At 56.1% G+C, this 15,611-nt stretch overlaps 6 protein-coding genes across 6 annotated transcripts; 3 read left to right on the plus strand and 3 right to left on the minus strand.

Moving 5' to 3' along the window:
- Positions 1–3,943: 3,943 nt before the first annotated feature.
- JN550_012727 (uncharacterized protein) lies at positions 3,944–5,992 on the plus strand (the record flags this gene model as incomplete). The annotated part of the gene is made up of 1 exon (XM_049311234.1): positions 3,944–5,992. The coding sequence occupies one exon, from the start codon at positions 3,944–3,946 to the stop codon at positions 5,990–5,992; it is 2,049 nt and encodes a 682-aa protein (XP_049165294.1).
- Positions 5,993–6,914: 922 nt separating this feature from the next.
- Positions 6,915–8,144, minus strand: JN550_012728 (uncharacterized protein; the record flags this gene model as incomplete). The annotated part of the gene is made up of 2 exons (XM_049311235.1): positions 6,915–7,785; positions 7,843–8,144. 2 exons carry the CDS (start codon positions 8,142–8,144, stop codon positions 6,915–6,917), a joined length of 1,173 nt encoding a protein of 390 aa, XP_049165295.1.
- Positions 8,145–8,761: 617 nt separating this feature from the next.
- Positions 8,762–9,131, plus strand: JN550_012729 (uncharacterized protein; the record flags this gene model as incomplete). The annotated part of the gene is made up of 2 exons (XM_049311236.1): positions 8,762–8,945; positions 9,019–9,131. The coding sequence occupies 2 exons, from the start codon at positions 8,762–8,764 to the stop codon at positions 9,129–9,131; spliced, it is 297 nt and encodes a 98-aa protein (XP_049165296.1).
- Positions 9,132–9,756: 625 nt separating this feature from the next.
- On the minus strand, positions 9,757–10,886 carry JN550_012730 (uncharacterized protein; the record flags this gene model as incomplete). The annotated part of the gene is made up of 5 exons (XM_049311237.1): positions 9,757–9,895; positions 9,951–10,052; positions 10,106–10,449; positions 10,509–10,628; positions 10,704–10,886. The coding sequence occupies 5 exons, from the start codon at positions 10,884–10,886 to the stop codon at positions 9,757–9,759; spliced, it is 888 nt and encodes a 295-aa protein (XP_049165297.1).
- A 1,565-nt stretch (positions 10,887–12,451) lies between these two features.
- Positions 12,452–13,770, plus strand: JN550_012731 (uncharacterized protein; the record flags this gene model as incomplete). The annotated part of the gene is made up of 2 exons (XM_049311238.1): positions 12,452–12,593; positions 12,653–13,770. 2 exons carry the CDS (start codon positions 12,452–12,454, stop codon positions 13,768–13,770), a joined length of 1,260 nt encoding a protein of 419 aa, XP_049165298.1.
- A 334-nt stretch (positions 13,771–14,104) lies between these two features.
- JN550_012732 (uncharacterized protein) lies at positions 14,105–15,247 on the minus strand (the record flags this gene model as incomplete). The annotated part of the gene is made up of 1 exon (XM_049311241.1): positions 14,105–15,247. The coding sequence occupies one exon, from the start codon at positions 15,245–15,247 to the stop codon at positions 14,105–14,107; it is 1,143 nt and encodes a 380-aa protein (XP_049165299.1).
- Positions 15,248–15,611: the final 364 nt, after the last annotated feature.

Consider the following 15,611-nt stretch of genomic DNA (forward strand, 5'->3'; position numbering starts at 1 on the left):
GCAAGCGGCTCTTTATCGTGGGTGGTCAAATCATAGTAATCCGCATCCCGATTCGCTGATATTTGCAATTTAGTGACTGGGATGGCAGTTTGCCCGAACCGAGTTGCTGCAAACCCGACTGGGCGTCACGAACTGTTGGTCTGAGCTCCAAGACATGCCAGGGGTTACAACCAGAACTGCCCAGTGGGCAGGGCACGCCGTGGACGAACCTGCAGCCGAAAGGCTGAGTTCCTGCCAGACAAATCAGGTAGGCGCAAGTTGCTCTCATTACCACGCCCTTGGAAGAAGTGTTTATTTGAATGGCCGTGTCTGTCACCGGTGCCATGGATTCCATCCTCAACGAGAGTTCACCGGTGTTTGGCTTTTCGGGCAGATCAACGAAGCCTCTCGAGCCTAGGCTAGCCCATTGATCTAAAAGTACACTCGAAGTAGCAATAGCGTTTTCTATCGTTTTTGTTCTTTCCTGTCCAAGTTGAAGTCTCAACAGGGCTGCTTCGTACAATAGAAACGTCTCGGAAAAGAAGGAGCCTTTGGAACGAGTATGCGTAACATCTTCAAAGGACCCCAGAAGTAAAGAAATCAGACAAAAAATGCATCTCAGTCCGTTCTTTTACACCTACCCGTATTTATATACTTACTCGCCTAGCTTAGGGATGTCATAGTGAAGCCATCTCTGCTATTCCGTTCCACCAGCAACTCAGGCAGTGTGTAAGCCACTTCCGCATCGTCTGGCAACAGAGAGCCATCAGCAGGACTGCGCAACAAAAAAAAAACAGCTCCTCAGCTGCTACGATATGAATTTCGATCAGACTTCGGAGATATCTGAGGAAACGCCATGTCGACATGGTACAATTCACAGGCACGTTCGTTGCCTTTCTGTCCCTGAACGTTCAAACAGCCACCCCCTGTCGTCGCGCTAATGCAGCTACCCGTCGTTCGTGCAGGGGTATCTCCACTCAAACACGTATAAGCGAAGGCTGGCTTAGAAGTCCGTCCTTCAACGGCATCTATTGCTGGAAACTAGCCAACCCTGTTGCTTTGCATACGCAGTCTGAAGCTGTGAAGACTCACCCGCTATTCAGAAATGATCCAATCATCGGTGTGTCCAATGAGAAGGCCATCCAGAGTTGGCCATCCATCGTAGCATTGTATGCGGCTCTTTCAAAAGACAGCAGACGTCGATCTAGCAGATTCTTGGGACTCAAGGAGGGTAATGAAGCCAATTTATTCTTTTCTGGACTCGCACATCTCAAAAACTTGGTCCCCGACACTCGGTGGTCGAAGGAACGCGGGAGGGGCGTAACCAGGAAACGCCGCTGCTCGATTGAACGTTTTCAGGCACGCAGCATTCCAACGGTCTAACTACGAACGCACCGGTACCTGGCCAACACCGCACGCGACTGATTGAAGAATCAGGAATTAGAAGTGTCTGGTCCCTCCGGAACTCAGCAGCCAGCCCAGAACACGAGGGGCTAGTGATGGCGTAACACCCACCATGCATCCTCCTGTTGGCACGTTTGGCGGGCTTATCGAGGGAGATCTAGAAGATCTAACCCCAGATTTCCCATGTTTTAGATGAAGGGTGGAGATGGATGGCGCATGATCGGGTTGCTACGCGAACCTCTTCGCAACAGTACCAAACTAATTCCATGGGTTCCTGCTTCTCCCGTTGCCCCCAAGCCGGATAGTTCCATGCTTGTGGGAGACATGTTTGCAAGGCTCTCGAATGTCTCGCCTGGACGCTGCACGGGAGAGCTGGATAGATAGGGCAACTTTCTCGCCCACGGCATGGGCATCAAGTGCATATGAACCACGCCCCTCCTGGCAAACTACGGCTGGCCCTCATGCGGCTCTGTCGCTGTGATGCTAGGCTAGCAAACCACACGCCTCGGAATGTACCGAGCTCCCCAGGTCGAGATTAGAAACCTATATCCGAACCCGGTAGCAGAAATGTCCGACTAGCCGTAGTGTCTTCTTCTCTGCTAGTAGTGCTCCGGTGGGCCTATGTCGCTTGTTGGCCCTGGCCACTGCGTGCGCTTGAGTCGTCCGCAATCCCCCATGCACTTTCTTTGACTTACATCTCCGAATGCGGTAGGAGAGCCAGGCCACTCCATTTGCGTCTACAAAGCAGCGACCGGATAGTGGCAAGTGTGCACCCGAATAAAGCACATGACAATACAAAACCTTTACTAACCCAAGAATCCGGGCATGTTTCTTTTTTCCCAACCTGTTGGTAGCTGTTGGTTCGGCACTTCAAGGTGTCGTTGGATTAGGAAAAGCACACCCTCATGAAAGAAAGAAAAAGGGGAGAGAAGTGCGAAGCCCGACAAAGCGGACGGTCGTGTACCTATTGATACTGCCTTTGATCCGAGCAACCCCTACCCATCGCTTACCAGAAGAGGGTCATATCGTATACGACTGCCAACATCAAGCACCAACATAGTCTACTATCTAACACCGATCACTCTTTTACACACCGATCGGTTATATCAAATAATTTAGACGGAGAACTCCGTGACGAGAATATCCCATAATCAGTTGAATAGCAAACCAACACCTCGCATATGCCAGCTTTTTCACAGCGCACACACAACCACACTTGCAACGTTCGGGATAAGGGGCTTTGGAAGGGGAAACGAGCAGAGTGACAAAGAAAACGGCGGAAAAGCTCCGTGCAGGCTTCTGCTGCAGAATAGGCTGCACGAACCGCAGCGATTGTGCAGGATAGTGGTGTCAACTCTACGGCAGTGTGTTCGCGAATTCAGGTGCTGCCTCTGATACCTTGCTACATGTTGAGTCTATCTGGCGCTGCTGCCGTCATCAGCTCTTGACATCACATTCGGTACATATATCGTATGCAAGAGACGCTCCGGGATCCGGGCTTCTCAGTTGCCAGTGTTCGGCCACCCAACGCGGCGGCAGGTCGCTCGATCAAGCTTCCATAGGTCAGTTACAGATGTTTCCTCTGTCTCTATTTCTTTCGCTCTTCTGGGCTCTGCACGCGCGCTCCCCATATCCTGGTCCCTGCAGCGCGGTGAGGTTGATTCCCAGACAAGACATGAACTCACACCTGTGTGTTTCTGACCTGTCTATTCCACCACCCACCGCCTCGCTGCTGCGGCCAGGTTCTATTTGGCATTATTGAGGCGCCAGTACTGGTAGAAAGATACATCCGGGAGTGCTCTGCGCTGCGACTGGCTCTCCCCATGCGGGCATTGCACAGAGCTCACGTCTGGCTAACTCTAGCAATCCCAGTCCTGCAACAGCGCGCCCACACACGCAGCCCACGTCGCCGTCGGTTGACTACACCTCTGTGCATCTCAGACGTGTTAGTAGTGATTGGATCACTTTGCACCCCCATAATCCACTGTTTCCTGTCATATTCTGTCAAGCTGTCGAGCCTTTTTTACAGAGCCTCAAATCCGGATCTCTCCAGGGTTGCGCTCGTGTTGAGGCTCCTGGTCCGGTCCATCGACGTCCTGACAACGGCTGTCACAGCGACGCTGCTGGCGATCCCGCAGAGCTTGGGCCGAGAAGCGGACAGACGCCAGTATCAAGTCGAACAACCGTCTTACCCGGATTGACCGACTGACCTGCGCGGGTTGACGAGCGCGGCGTATAACGACCGCTGGGCAGTCCTGATTCCCCGGTTCTGGGGTTCACGGGATGAACAGGGCCAGTGCTGTACTCTCGAAGAATTGCGCTGTTCCTTAACACTGCCCATTGTTGTCATTGTACGGATGAACATCGTCTTTGACGCCGGCCATCACCGCCATTGTCCAGGCAACACGCCCTTAGTTCACCTCCCCTTTGGAATCACGGAGACCTTCTACCATTTAATAGCCGGCCTTGTCGACCTCACGTCTCAATCTGAATCACTGGGCATCAATCAAGCAAGGAATCAAGTATAGCCGTCGATCTGGTATCAACCACAACGGCAGACATGGCGACACCAACGCCAGAATCCGAGACGCCAGAGCTCCAACATGGGCTCGAGGTGGTCGCTCAGTTCACCTATCCTACCGACACACATCTCCAGTACAGCTCGCCGCAGCCGAATTCGCAATATGGCAGCCCAACGCCGGGATTGTCTCCGTATTACACAGGCCCGGGAGAGTCGGCATATCCCGACCCTGCGCAGATGGTACGTAGAAATTTCTCTGGGGGAGCTGTTTTCGAGGTCGGCGAACGCAATCATGCGATTGGCTCTCAGAATAGGGGTAGAGTTACTGCCTCCGGTCCTCCTGGCTTCGCAATGGCCCCATCTCCTTATTACGCCATGCCTATTCCAGACGACGCAGTATATGCTAATGTGTTTCGTCAGAACTCCCATCAGTACACCAGCACGCCCGGTACCACTCCGTCAAGCCCACACAACTCCTTGACGACATCAAGGACTACGCGGTCCGGCCGCGCTATCGCTTCCGACCCCCTCCGACCACAGCCTGCCGGCGTCCAGAAGGCCTCGTCCAGCAAGCCGGCGGGCAAGGCGGCACCGAAACCGCGGAAAAAGAAGAAGGCAAACGGCAAAGTGTCGGAGCCGAGCGTGACGCGGCCGCTGACGGAGCTCCTAGCGTATCTGAAAGGCAAGGTCGCCGAGACGGACATCGCGGCGTACGTGGGCCGGTCCATCGAGGTGCGGCGCAAGGAGGTGGCGGACGACAAGAACCACAAGATCAAGCGACCGATGAACGCTTTCATGCTGTACCGCAAGGCGTGGCAGAACCGGATCAAGGCGTGGCAGACCAACGACAACCACCAAGGCGTGTCCAAGGTGGCGGGCGACGGGTGGCCGCTCGAGTCGGATGAGCTGCGCCAGCAGTACACCGACTGGGCCACCCAGGAGCGCGACATGCACTCCAAGGCCTTCCCGGACTACAAGTTCATGCCGGCCAAGACCCGCAAGGGCCGCCCCAAGCCGCCCGTCTACAGCGAGGACGGTGACGACTCGGAGCTCGAGGACAACTGGTCCGGCATTCCCGCCGGCACCCAGCGCGCCTACTCGGCCTTCGAGGACCCGAACGACCCGGACTACCTGCCGCCCGGTCGCGCCTACACGCCCCATCACCACTACCAGTCCGTCTCGCGTGCCATGTCACAGTCGCCGTACCAGCACTCGCCGCCGCCGCCACAGCATCTTCATCCGCATCAGCTGCCGCAACAGCAGCATATGCCCAATATGTCGCACTACGCGTACGCGAACCCGGGCAAGCCCCTGCCGCGGCCGTATCCGGGATTGGAGCAGGGCCACTACGCCTCGCAGCGGGTCGACGTGTCGCAGTACTCGATCCCGGCGCCGCGCGGCAACGCCTACACCGTGGGCCCGCCGCCGCTGTCGCACACGGAGAACGTCTACTACCACGAGACGTCGACGCCGTCGTCACATCACCATTATGCGCCGGTGCCGGGGCAGCAGCAACACAACATGTCGCTGCCGGGGTCGCACTACGGCTCGCCCGCCAACGAGCCCCTGTACGATCTGTCGCCAACGCCGCCGCCGCCGCAACATCACCAGCAACAACGACACATGCCGGTACATCAGCAGCAGCAGCAGCACTACCAGATGGCACCCCCACCTTCGTATCCGCAGCAGCAGCTCCTCCAGCAGCCGTCGTATAGCACGCAGGGGTTCGGCCCGGTGGACGAGCCGTTTGACCTCAGCGGCAACGGCGGGGCCGACAACTTCGACTCGGCGCTGCAGGCGCTGGATGGCGGGTACGGGGACCCGAGCGGGGGGTACGACCAGTTCCTCACGGCCGAGGACACGCTCGTCGATGGCTTCAACACCCACTTCGAGGACAACCTGCTGGACCCCAGTCTGCTGGAGCCGGACACGACAAACGCCGGCGGCGCCGGCCAGCCGGGGGTTCCCGGCGCTAGCGACGAGTCGTGGGAGGTGTTGGACGTAGCCGGTGACGCGAGCGTCGACAGCCTCTTAGGCACGGCGACGACGGCATCGGCGGCCGAGAACCAGACCCCCGAGGCCGCATAGGGTGCGGGCGCGGGGGCCCTGGCCGGCGGTTGCGGCTGAGGTCGTGTTGGAGGACTGCGGGGTCCGGAGGGGAGTGGAGCGAGCCAAACGGGAGTGTGAGATGGAGACGGTGGAAATTTGGCTGTAATTAATAACCCAACCTATTGCGCATTGGATCCTTGCGGCGTTCCGAGGCGTTTTTGTCGAGAGAGGGGGAAAGGGGCGCATTGGGGGGGCAGGCCGGAAGGATCTTTGGCCTGCAAATCAAGAGTTGATATCCCCGATACTTGAGAAAAGAAAAGAGTATCTCTGAACAAGGCAGGGAGAAGAATAAGCATGTGAACGAAAGACATAGACCTAAAAAGATATGCTTCATGGAGTTCAAGAGGTGGCCTTGTGAGGGGTTTGGTGGCGTTTTCATTTCCAGTTGGAGATAATAGGAATAGGGGCATCCCCTTTTGACTCATATGGGGCTTTCCAACTCAATGGTCCTGGTAACAACATCAGGGCAGCAAAGCAGCAGGGAAACGGGGACAAGAGAACATATGGAAGGGAGACTTACATGAAGCTGGAATTGCATCATGGACTTTTGAGCATTGGATCTTTCGTGGTTCATTGTTCATATCTGAGTGTTCGAGCTTCTCGACAGGCGCCAAGGACAAAGGGCGGGAGGAGCTGTCAACAGATCGGATATCAACCCCGCACACACGCATACTGATTTCCCACCCCTTTGTCTGTAGAGATATTAGACTCACAATAGAGGCGTCTTTGCCCTTGTACAGCATCTGACAGAACGTAGCCCTCGCAGTCGACTGCATCGTGTAAGTGACAATGTGCTCGCATCGCCTTCATGGGCCCGCCTTCAGCATGGTGACACGTAAGCATTCTTCAGCGACGGGAAATAATTTGTAGCAAAGTGATACTTGTGCCTCTTTATTTCTCATTAGAGCTCGACTCTTACTCTTTCCCTCTCTTGACGAGAGATCTCTTCTTCTCGATCCAGAAACTCCTTGTACACATTCTGCTCAGGGTCTTGCTGTGACTCCTCAAACTCAACTGTGCCTTCTCTTGCCTCATCAATCATCCTACCCAACTCCTCTGTTAGGGTCTCATCACCAGCGTCCGCCGTTGCTGGGTCTGCTGTCTCCTGGGGTTGCCCCACCTGGATCGTGGGCACGTCCTCGTTATTCATTTGCGGTTCTGCCGGCTTGCCGGCCGACGTGTCCACTACTAACCCCTCGTGGCCACCGTGTTGTCCGATGCTCGTGACGGTGACCGCGCCCCGGAAGATGAGCCTCAGGGGCAGCCATACAAGCCACCAGAGCGGCCCATACAGGAATCGACGGAAGACGAGCCAACAGTTCGTGATGGCGAGCATGTAGAAGGACGTCTCGAGATACCAGGTGTCGCTCTTCTGGCTGGTCATGAGGGTGGCCAGGAGGTCGCGACTACTGGAGAGCATGGTGTCCAGGGACGAATACGACTCGCCGAGCTGCGCGAGCGCCGCGGTGCTCTCCTGAAGCGTCTTTCGGGCGAATTCGCTCCGCGACAGCTCGGCGGCCATCATGTCGTGCGTTCGGCGGAGAGCCTGTGTTACGTCGCCGCTGGATGCCACGGCCTGCTCATCTTTGGTCATCTCGGACCGGGCTTTCCTCCTCGGCCTTTCCACCGTCGGGTGCGGCGAGGATGCGCCCGATTCCCTGGAGGATTTTGGCTGCGAGAAGGAGGCCCATAGTAGCTCTCGTTCTTTCTTCTGCGCCTGCTTCAGATTATCTTTGGCTGATACCTGGGCTTTGCGCAGCAGCGGCCGACAGCTGCATAGAGTATTAGTTTAGAACAGCCGTCATGATGCTGTGTATGTTGGCGCTCACCTGTTAAGCTCCTCCTTCAGGCGCTCTGCCCCATCCTGGAGCCGGTCCTTGTCATGCTTGAGGGCCTTGAAGGGTCGGACGTCGACGACCTCCTCCTGAAGAAGCTCAAGGTCCTCCTCCTGCTCCTGTATCAGCTGTATGATCTCGGTGCTGAGCTCATCGCTGGCCGTGGGGTCTAGATCGCCGGGCTGGAAGTCGAAGTTGGCCAATCGATTGATGTGTTCCTTCAGCTGCTTGACCGCGTCCTGGAGGGAGGCGAGCTTGTCCTGCAGCTCGGAAAGGCGTTCGACTGCGCGCTCCATGGCGGGCTAGCGGTGCAGGTTGCAGCAAAGTAAAACGGTCGTCGGAGGTCGAGGTTTAGGTTGGCAGGGAACGCTGGCAGACTGCAGCTCGCGAAATGAACCTGGACCGACGTTGTGTACTTTCAGAACAAGGTCTCCATGAAATAGCACGGTTAAGAGCAACCCTATCGCGTCGTAGATCGTCGGCGAAACCAGTTTACCAGCACCATGGCACCGAAGCCGGGTCTTGAAGCCAGATCTGTCCTGACATTTGATTGGCGATCGGCCGGTGACGTTGACTTGGAGTCGGCGCCAGCTCCCTGCTCCCATGCTCCTTGGACCTTGGCTCAGGGTCTGCACCGCCACACAGCTTTTTCGCGGCGCGCCACACTGACTTAGAGTCGAGGACGACAGGGATCAATGGAAAGTCGAAAGCTGCGAATTTCCGGTCCATCGCGGGAATCGTCTGTCGAAGCGATCTGTCTGCAGCACCGCCCTAACCGCGCCCAGAACTGCCAATTGGGCCTTTGAGGACCGTCTTGTAAGCCCACCTTCTGCGCCCGAACTACGGCACCCGACACGCGTAACAAGTGCGAGCCAGAGACTGACTCCCCGGTCTTTCACAAGAAGCCGCCGCCATGCTCACCAGGTTCATCACCGAGGTGAACACCAAGTTCAACCCCTTCTCGGCGGCCTCGCGCTCCACGCGCCTGTTCCTCGCGAACCTACCCGCCAACGCCCGTGCCAATGGCGCCATGAAGGTCACCACGAGCCTGCTGCCGCGGACGTCGACCGAGCCGCCCATGCTTCTGATCAAGTTCAGTACGTACACACACTTGCTACCCCAGAGCTGATCGGCTGTGGCATGTAAGGCTGACCATGGCGATCATAATAGAGGATGGCAAGGAGATGTCGCTTGACGGGGAGAAGCTGGGCATCAAGGGGATTGTCGAGGAGTGCGACCGGCATTCGAGAACGCTGCAGAAGCAGGCCGACCTGAACGAGTAGACCTCCAACAAGAGGAGGGACCACAGAGCATACTGGGCAGGCGTTTGGGGCTTTTCGCAATGGATTCAACATGTACACTGTATTATATGGCATTATGTGTACCATAGATAGATGGAAGAACCGATCTCACCGCGGGGATTCGGCCTCCTCACTCAATTGGCGAATAGAGAGGGCATGGGCTCTGTTCATACAACATCTTAAGCGTATTTTCGTATTTCATACCAATTCTTTCTCCGGTCTCCAGGAAATATGACCGGCCTTAACCGATAGCTGTACAGCTGCATGTAGGTATACTGATGCGAAAGCGGACTTGGCAACACCACGGTCAACATGGATTGACTAACGACGTGATGTCAGGAATGAGCACTCTCGCTCCAGCAACATTTTGTCATTCAAATCCCATGGTGTGATGCATTGACTAAACACACACTGCGGTAGAAGTTGATTGCATCAGTTGACGTTCTGTTTCATTTTGTCTTTCTTTTGAGTTCTCATGATTTTACGTAGAAGGCAAACATGGCGCTCGAAGCCCCCTGGAGTCGTCCCAACACGTAGCCGGCGTCATTAGACTTTTGGTTTTCTCCTGAGCGGGTTGTGACATATGTGCTAGCAAGACTCTGTGCGCTTAGGCAGCGGCACCGCTGATGAAGAACCACTTGTCTATCGAGCTGTCGATCTTGGCAGGGGCAACATTCTGGTGAGCGGGGATAGGAGTCTCGGGCTGGGCAACACGGTAGGGAGAGCTGCCGACAGTCAAGTTGTTGCTAGGATAGAAACGTCAGCATGTGTCTGGGGCCTGATACCAGAGGGTCGTCTTACACGGAGATGAGGGGCTTGTCACCCTTGGTAGGGACCTTGGTGGTACCGCTGATGAGCTTGTCCCAGGCCTCGGCGCACTCGCGAATGACATCCATGGCGTAGCTGTGAAGTGTTAGCGGTGAGCCTATGGCAAGTGTTTTTCGTTGGAAACCTACGCCTTGTTCTTGCACTCGCCAGTGAAGGCAAACTGGTTCTCGGGCTTGCCATCGGGGATCTTGTAGATACGGAACCACTCGTTGGTCGCACGGAGGAGACCAGGCAGGTGGCGCTCGACATCCTCAACGTCGTTGAGCTTGTGGGCCAAGGGGTCGTTGATGTCGACGACAATGACCTTCCAGTCGGTCTCGCCGTCATCAATCAGGGCCATGACACCCAGGACCTTGACCTGCTTGATCTGGCCAATGTGGCCCACGAGCTCACCGATCTCGCAGACATCGAGAGGGTCGTTGTCACCGTTGGCCTTGGTCTCGGGGTGGGTGAAGTTGGGGTCCTCCCAGGTCTGTGGGGATAGCTATTTAGCACAGCACTTGGGGGGGACGGGCACCGATGCTGTCTCACCTGAGGGAAGGCACCGTAGTTCCAGATGTAGCCCTTGTGGGGGAAGCAGTTGCGGACGAAACGAAGCTTGCCGTTCTTGGTGTCCTGCTTGATGGGGTTGAGCTCCTCGTCCTTGGAGATCTGACGGTGGGGTATTGTGAGCTTCCGTTCTCTTCCAAGTACGCTACTCTATCGGGGCGATGGGTGCAGACTGACCTCGAGCTTTGCGTTGCTCCAGCGGGGGATCTCGACGATCATGTTGAGGATGGTCTTGTCAGCATCGGCGTAGAGAGGGACATCGTGGAAGGCGGAGATGGGGACGCCATCCTTCTCGATGAAGACGCGGTGCTCCAGGGTGTTGGGAGCTGCAACATTGCGGACCGAGTAGCCAGAGGCCATGGTTGCTATGGATTCGGGGGTGACGTGAGTCTGTGAATCAATGGGGCGGGAAGCAGAGCTCGAGAGGTGCCGAGCTATTTGTGCAGAACGCTGGGACGCAATTGTGCCGGACGGAAGCGAGACTCGACCGGGAGAGGAGGAGAAGGAGGAGGGAGAAGACGAAGATTGCGAGAGCGGTATCGAATTGTTGTGACGAAATTTGGCCGGAGGGGAGGAAGGAGGGGGAGGGGTACGGGCGCGGGTGCGGCGTGCCTGTCCCTGGCCCTGGCCCTGGCCGTGGGCCTGGTTGCCAGATTGGTCCGCCAGGTTGGGCAGGGGGGCGGTGTGATTGGCCCGCGAGCACGAAATTGTTAGTGGGCGAGGTGGGCGAGGTGGGCGAGCGAAGGCGACGCCTGGCCGGCCCTTAGCTGCTGCGACGGGCAGGAGAGGTGCCAGAGGGACGTGGGCGTGGCCCAGCGGTGCATGCGGCGGGGCGGGCGATAGCGGCAGCTGCTGCAAGTGGAAGGCTGCAGGCGTCGGTCGGCGCAGGTGCAGAATTTGCCTCGCCGCTCGTTGGGACAGCATTGGATAGGGGCCAAGACACGCGAAGGTCACAAGAGGAGAGGGGGGGGCACGCCAGCCGGTTATATCGTATCGCGCACTTCCAAGGTTCCCACGGCTAGGACTCCGGAACGGGGCTGGCCTGGTGGCAGTTAGGAAGTTGCCGGCAACAGGTCTGCTCTTTACCTAGGTAATAGGGGATAGGGAGGCTGTCACGAGTGTCCTGTGCAAGTCAAGCACCCAAGAAGTGGAGCAAAAAGTCTGGCGGGCACATGGAAATAAACCACGAACTACGGGCCACCCAGACACCCCGTGGCGCTGCCAGCCTTGTGGTGTTTGGGCGCCCTGGCCATCGGCCGTTTCTACCTACAGCACCCAGGTGCCAGGTAGGGATAGTTCCTGCACGGCCTGTGCACTCCTCGGCCATCCTGGCTGGTAACAAAGGTATATCTTGAGTCTTGATATCTGTTCCACGAGCGATAGTTGCTTCTGTTTGCACTGGAATGGCGCTCGTAGTATACCAATCTGAGTACCACTGGATGTGCTTAACTTAGGTTGAGGGTCGAGGGTGCAATGCTACCGTCTGCTTTAGGCACCTGAAAAGTGCAATTTGCCATGGGGATTCAGTCAGCCACGCTGCAAGTCCTAGGAATTACTCCCAGTCCAATGCAGTACATTGACTGCTCCCCGACGGTATTTCTCAGAGCCTTTCAATCCACAGGCCTTGGTAGGGATAGCGCGATCTTTCGGTTCTGATGATCGCAAAGTACGGGAAGAATGATGGCAGAGCGGGCCAGCAGGAGCTTTCAACGGTACTGTACAGTATGTACCGTACAGTATATTAGATAAGATATGGCTAGCCGTTCCGAAGTGCCCTCTGAAGCATAGCACCGGAGTCGGCCGCGAACTCAAAGTTTTCTACTGTTACTATTTGTTATGAGCCTCGACAAACGTGGCAACCAAGCTCTGCTTTGCGCAACCTCTTCCGTGTCATGTCACTTTTGGGTCGTCTCATCAGAAGCGCCATGACGACCGAAATCAAGAAGGTCCCCATCCCCCGTCGCGGCGTCGACTACAGAGGCAAGGTCGTGCTTGCGCCCATGGTGCGCTCCGGCGAATTGCCATCGCGACTTCTGGCTCTCCACTACGGCGCAGACCTGGTATGGGGTATGGCAAGCCCTCTCGCCCTCTCAGTCGGCCTGGCCGGGCTAACACCATGAGAACAGGTCCCGAAACCATCGACAAGGCCATGATCGGCACCACCCGTAAAGTCCACGATGCCACGAACACCATTGTCTGGACGCGCAAGCCGTCGCAGGGCGCGAAGCAGCCACCTCCCGATGCGCCCGAGAACATCATCTTCCAGATACACCCTGAGAAAGAAGGCCGGCAGCTCATCTTCCAGATGGGAACTGCGAACCCCGAACTGGCCGTGGAAGCTGCAAAGCTGGTCGCAGCCGACGTAGCCGGCATCGATGTAAACGCAGGGTGCCCCAAGCCATTCAGCGTCCACTGTGGAATGGGAGCCGCACTGCTCCAGACTCCAGACCTTCTGTGCTCCATACTCGAGGCTCTGGTCAAGAACATCGCATCCGAGTACGAGATTGGAATCAGCGTCAAGATCCGAATCCTGGACACGCCTGCCCAGACCGAGGCGCTTGTTCGGAGACTCGTCGCCACTGGCATCACGGGTCTGACGGTCCACTGCCGGACAACGCCCATGCGACCCAGAGAACGTGCCATCCGAGGACAGCTACGTATGGTTGCGGATATTTGCCACGAGGCCGGCGTGGCCTGTGTCATGAACGGGGACGTAGAAGATCGTGAACAGGCGTCACAACTTATGGAAGAGTTTGGAGTTGACGGTGCCATGATTGCGACCTGCGCGGAGAAGAACTCGAGCTGCTTTAGAAGCCAAGCCGACGGAGGATTGGCACCCTGGCGAGAGGTCGTGGAGCAGTACTTGCGGTACGCCATGGAGGTCGAGAACAAGTTTGGAAACACCAAGTTTCTGCTCTGCCAACTCATCCCTGGTAAGCAGCCGGCTTACAAGAATATCAGCCCCTGTAAGAGCTACACCAAGGTCTGCGAGTTGCTTGACTTCCCTCATCTGGTGGACCAAGCCCGCAAAGTCGACGAGAGTCTGGATATTGATCCCGAAACTGGTCCCAAGAAGAACAAGGACGCACAGAAGAAGGCCAACATGACCGCTCTGGCTGCAGGAGGGAAGAAGGCCGAATACAGGCAGCAGGCCAAACGGCCTCTGTCCGAACGTGGCGTCACTGTGCAGACCGAAGACAAAGCGCAGTCTCAGCTGCCAGAAGGTCTGGCGATACCGGCATGAGAAAGGCCCTGAGGGATATGCATGGAAGGCGTCTATATTTGCTGCATTTTGGAGGCGTTGGTGGACATACACCCGAGCGATCGTCGGGTGGTAGAAACGATTTACATGCGGATGCTCGGAAAATCTTGAGGACGCTCCAACCTTTTTCTGCATCACAGCTTCTGCATAACATCTTAGAACAATACCCTATCCTGATAAAGGATGTTGCAGCAAGACACTGCAATGCTTAATTGAAGATAAACAAAAGTAGCAATGACAAGAGTGATCGATGGTATCTAGACAACACGCATCATCTCATCTTCGCGTATTTAGAGCTACATCAACGAAGACCCAGTTATTCCCCATGCTTCAAGAGGTACGAGTTCGATATTGCCTTGAATGTGAATCCGCCATCAACGTGCTTCAACACAATGCCCTCCCTCTTCTTACCATGCAGCCCCTTGCCCTCCGCGCGCTCGAGTAGCCCGTGGATGTCCGTGGCGATGTCTCCGAGCCTGAAGTACCCCTCGACGTGGACATGTTTGATGCCCAATTTCCTGGCCATGGCTTCAGCTTCCTTCGGCCGTGTGTACTTTTGCTTGTCGATGTCGTAGACCGAGAACAAGAAGAAGTCGTGGATTCCGACCGGGAACCCCTCAAAGTTGCTCTGGATGGAACTGCCACAAAGTTCGCCTTGGATGGCGATGTTACGATCCAGCCTGGACAGTTTGTTTGCCAGATCCAGCTGCTTTGCAACTTCCCAAAAATAGCGGCCGTTTTTGTCCTGCTCCCCCAAGTCCACCTGTCGAGAGCAGACGCCAAACCGTCCGTTGTGTAGGAGGGCAGTCTGCGGAACCGAGCTGTCTAGTTCGGGCAGAGACGCGGTCTTGTCGCTGTCACTTCGCAGGAAGTAAGCCGTCATGGAGGAGCCGTCCATCTTGGTGGTCTCTTGGAACACCTCGTCCTTCCACTCGTCAAAGAGATCGGGCAGGTTCTGGCACCGCTCCTGGTCTGTTCTCTGGATGAAAGCTGGCAAGGGTACGTTTTCCTTCTTTTCGCCGCCGTCCCACGTGTTATACATCTTCTCCCACTTCTGGACTCCCAGAGGCTCCTCGAACGACAAGCCCCTGACGATCTTCTCGGCCTCGCTTCTACCGTGAGCGGCCTCAAGATCCTTGATCACCCCTATGATCTCTGGAAAGTCTTCGAGCGGCTCAAGCAGACCCTGGGACATGTGGCCTCTCATTTTCATGCTCTTGATCCGGAAGCCTCTCTGTCCGTTCCAGTCGATGAAGTTCTTCTCCAGAAACGCCCATCGTGCATCGGTGCCGGGTAGAAAGCTATCGATCTCAAAGAAGACCGCAAGGCCATCAACGACGAATTGGCCCTTCTTCACGATACAAGTCCAACCATCGATCACTGCAATCTCGATTCTGTCAGCGCCTTCAATTGGCTTGATCGCGCCTATTCGGCGAACTGTGACTAATTTTCGGCCCATTTTGTAAGAAGACGCCTGAGAGGTTGAAACCAATAAATATTGGTGTTGGTATACGGGTTAGTCCGGGCGCGAAGACTCAGATATTCCCTTGGTCTCTTATTTCGCTGTACGAGGGAGGGAAGCCCAGTCATACCAGCGATGAGTTAGAACTCAGCCTCCCAGATCTCGAGTTTTGAAGTACGCCGTAAGGCGCAGATCTCTCTACTGTGGGCCTATTCATGGGGAGAGCGCAAAGAGTTCACTTCAACGGAAACCGGAGTCAGGACTGGCGTGCTTGGATTGGACAAGGCGGTGTTATTTTCTCAGAATAATGTGACGTCGTAGCCGAGTTCTGACATAGCAGGATTTGATGACTTCGCTTCTG

The sequence above is a fragment of the Neoarthrinium moseri genome, assembly GCF_022829205.1.
Source record: "Neoarthrinium moseri strain CBS 164.80 chromosome Unknown scaffold93_Wmoseri_CBS_16480, whole genome shotgun sequence".
Lineage (NCBI taxonomy): Eukaryota > Fungi > Ascomycota > Sordariomycetes > Amphisphaeriales > Apiosporaceae > Neoarthrinium > Neoarthrinium moseri.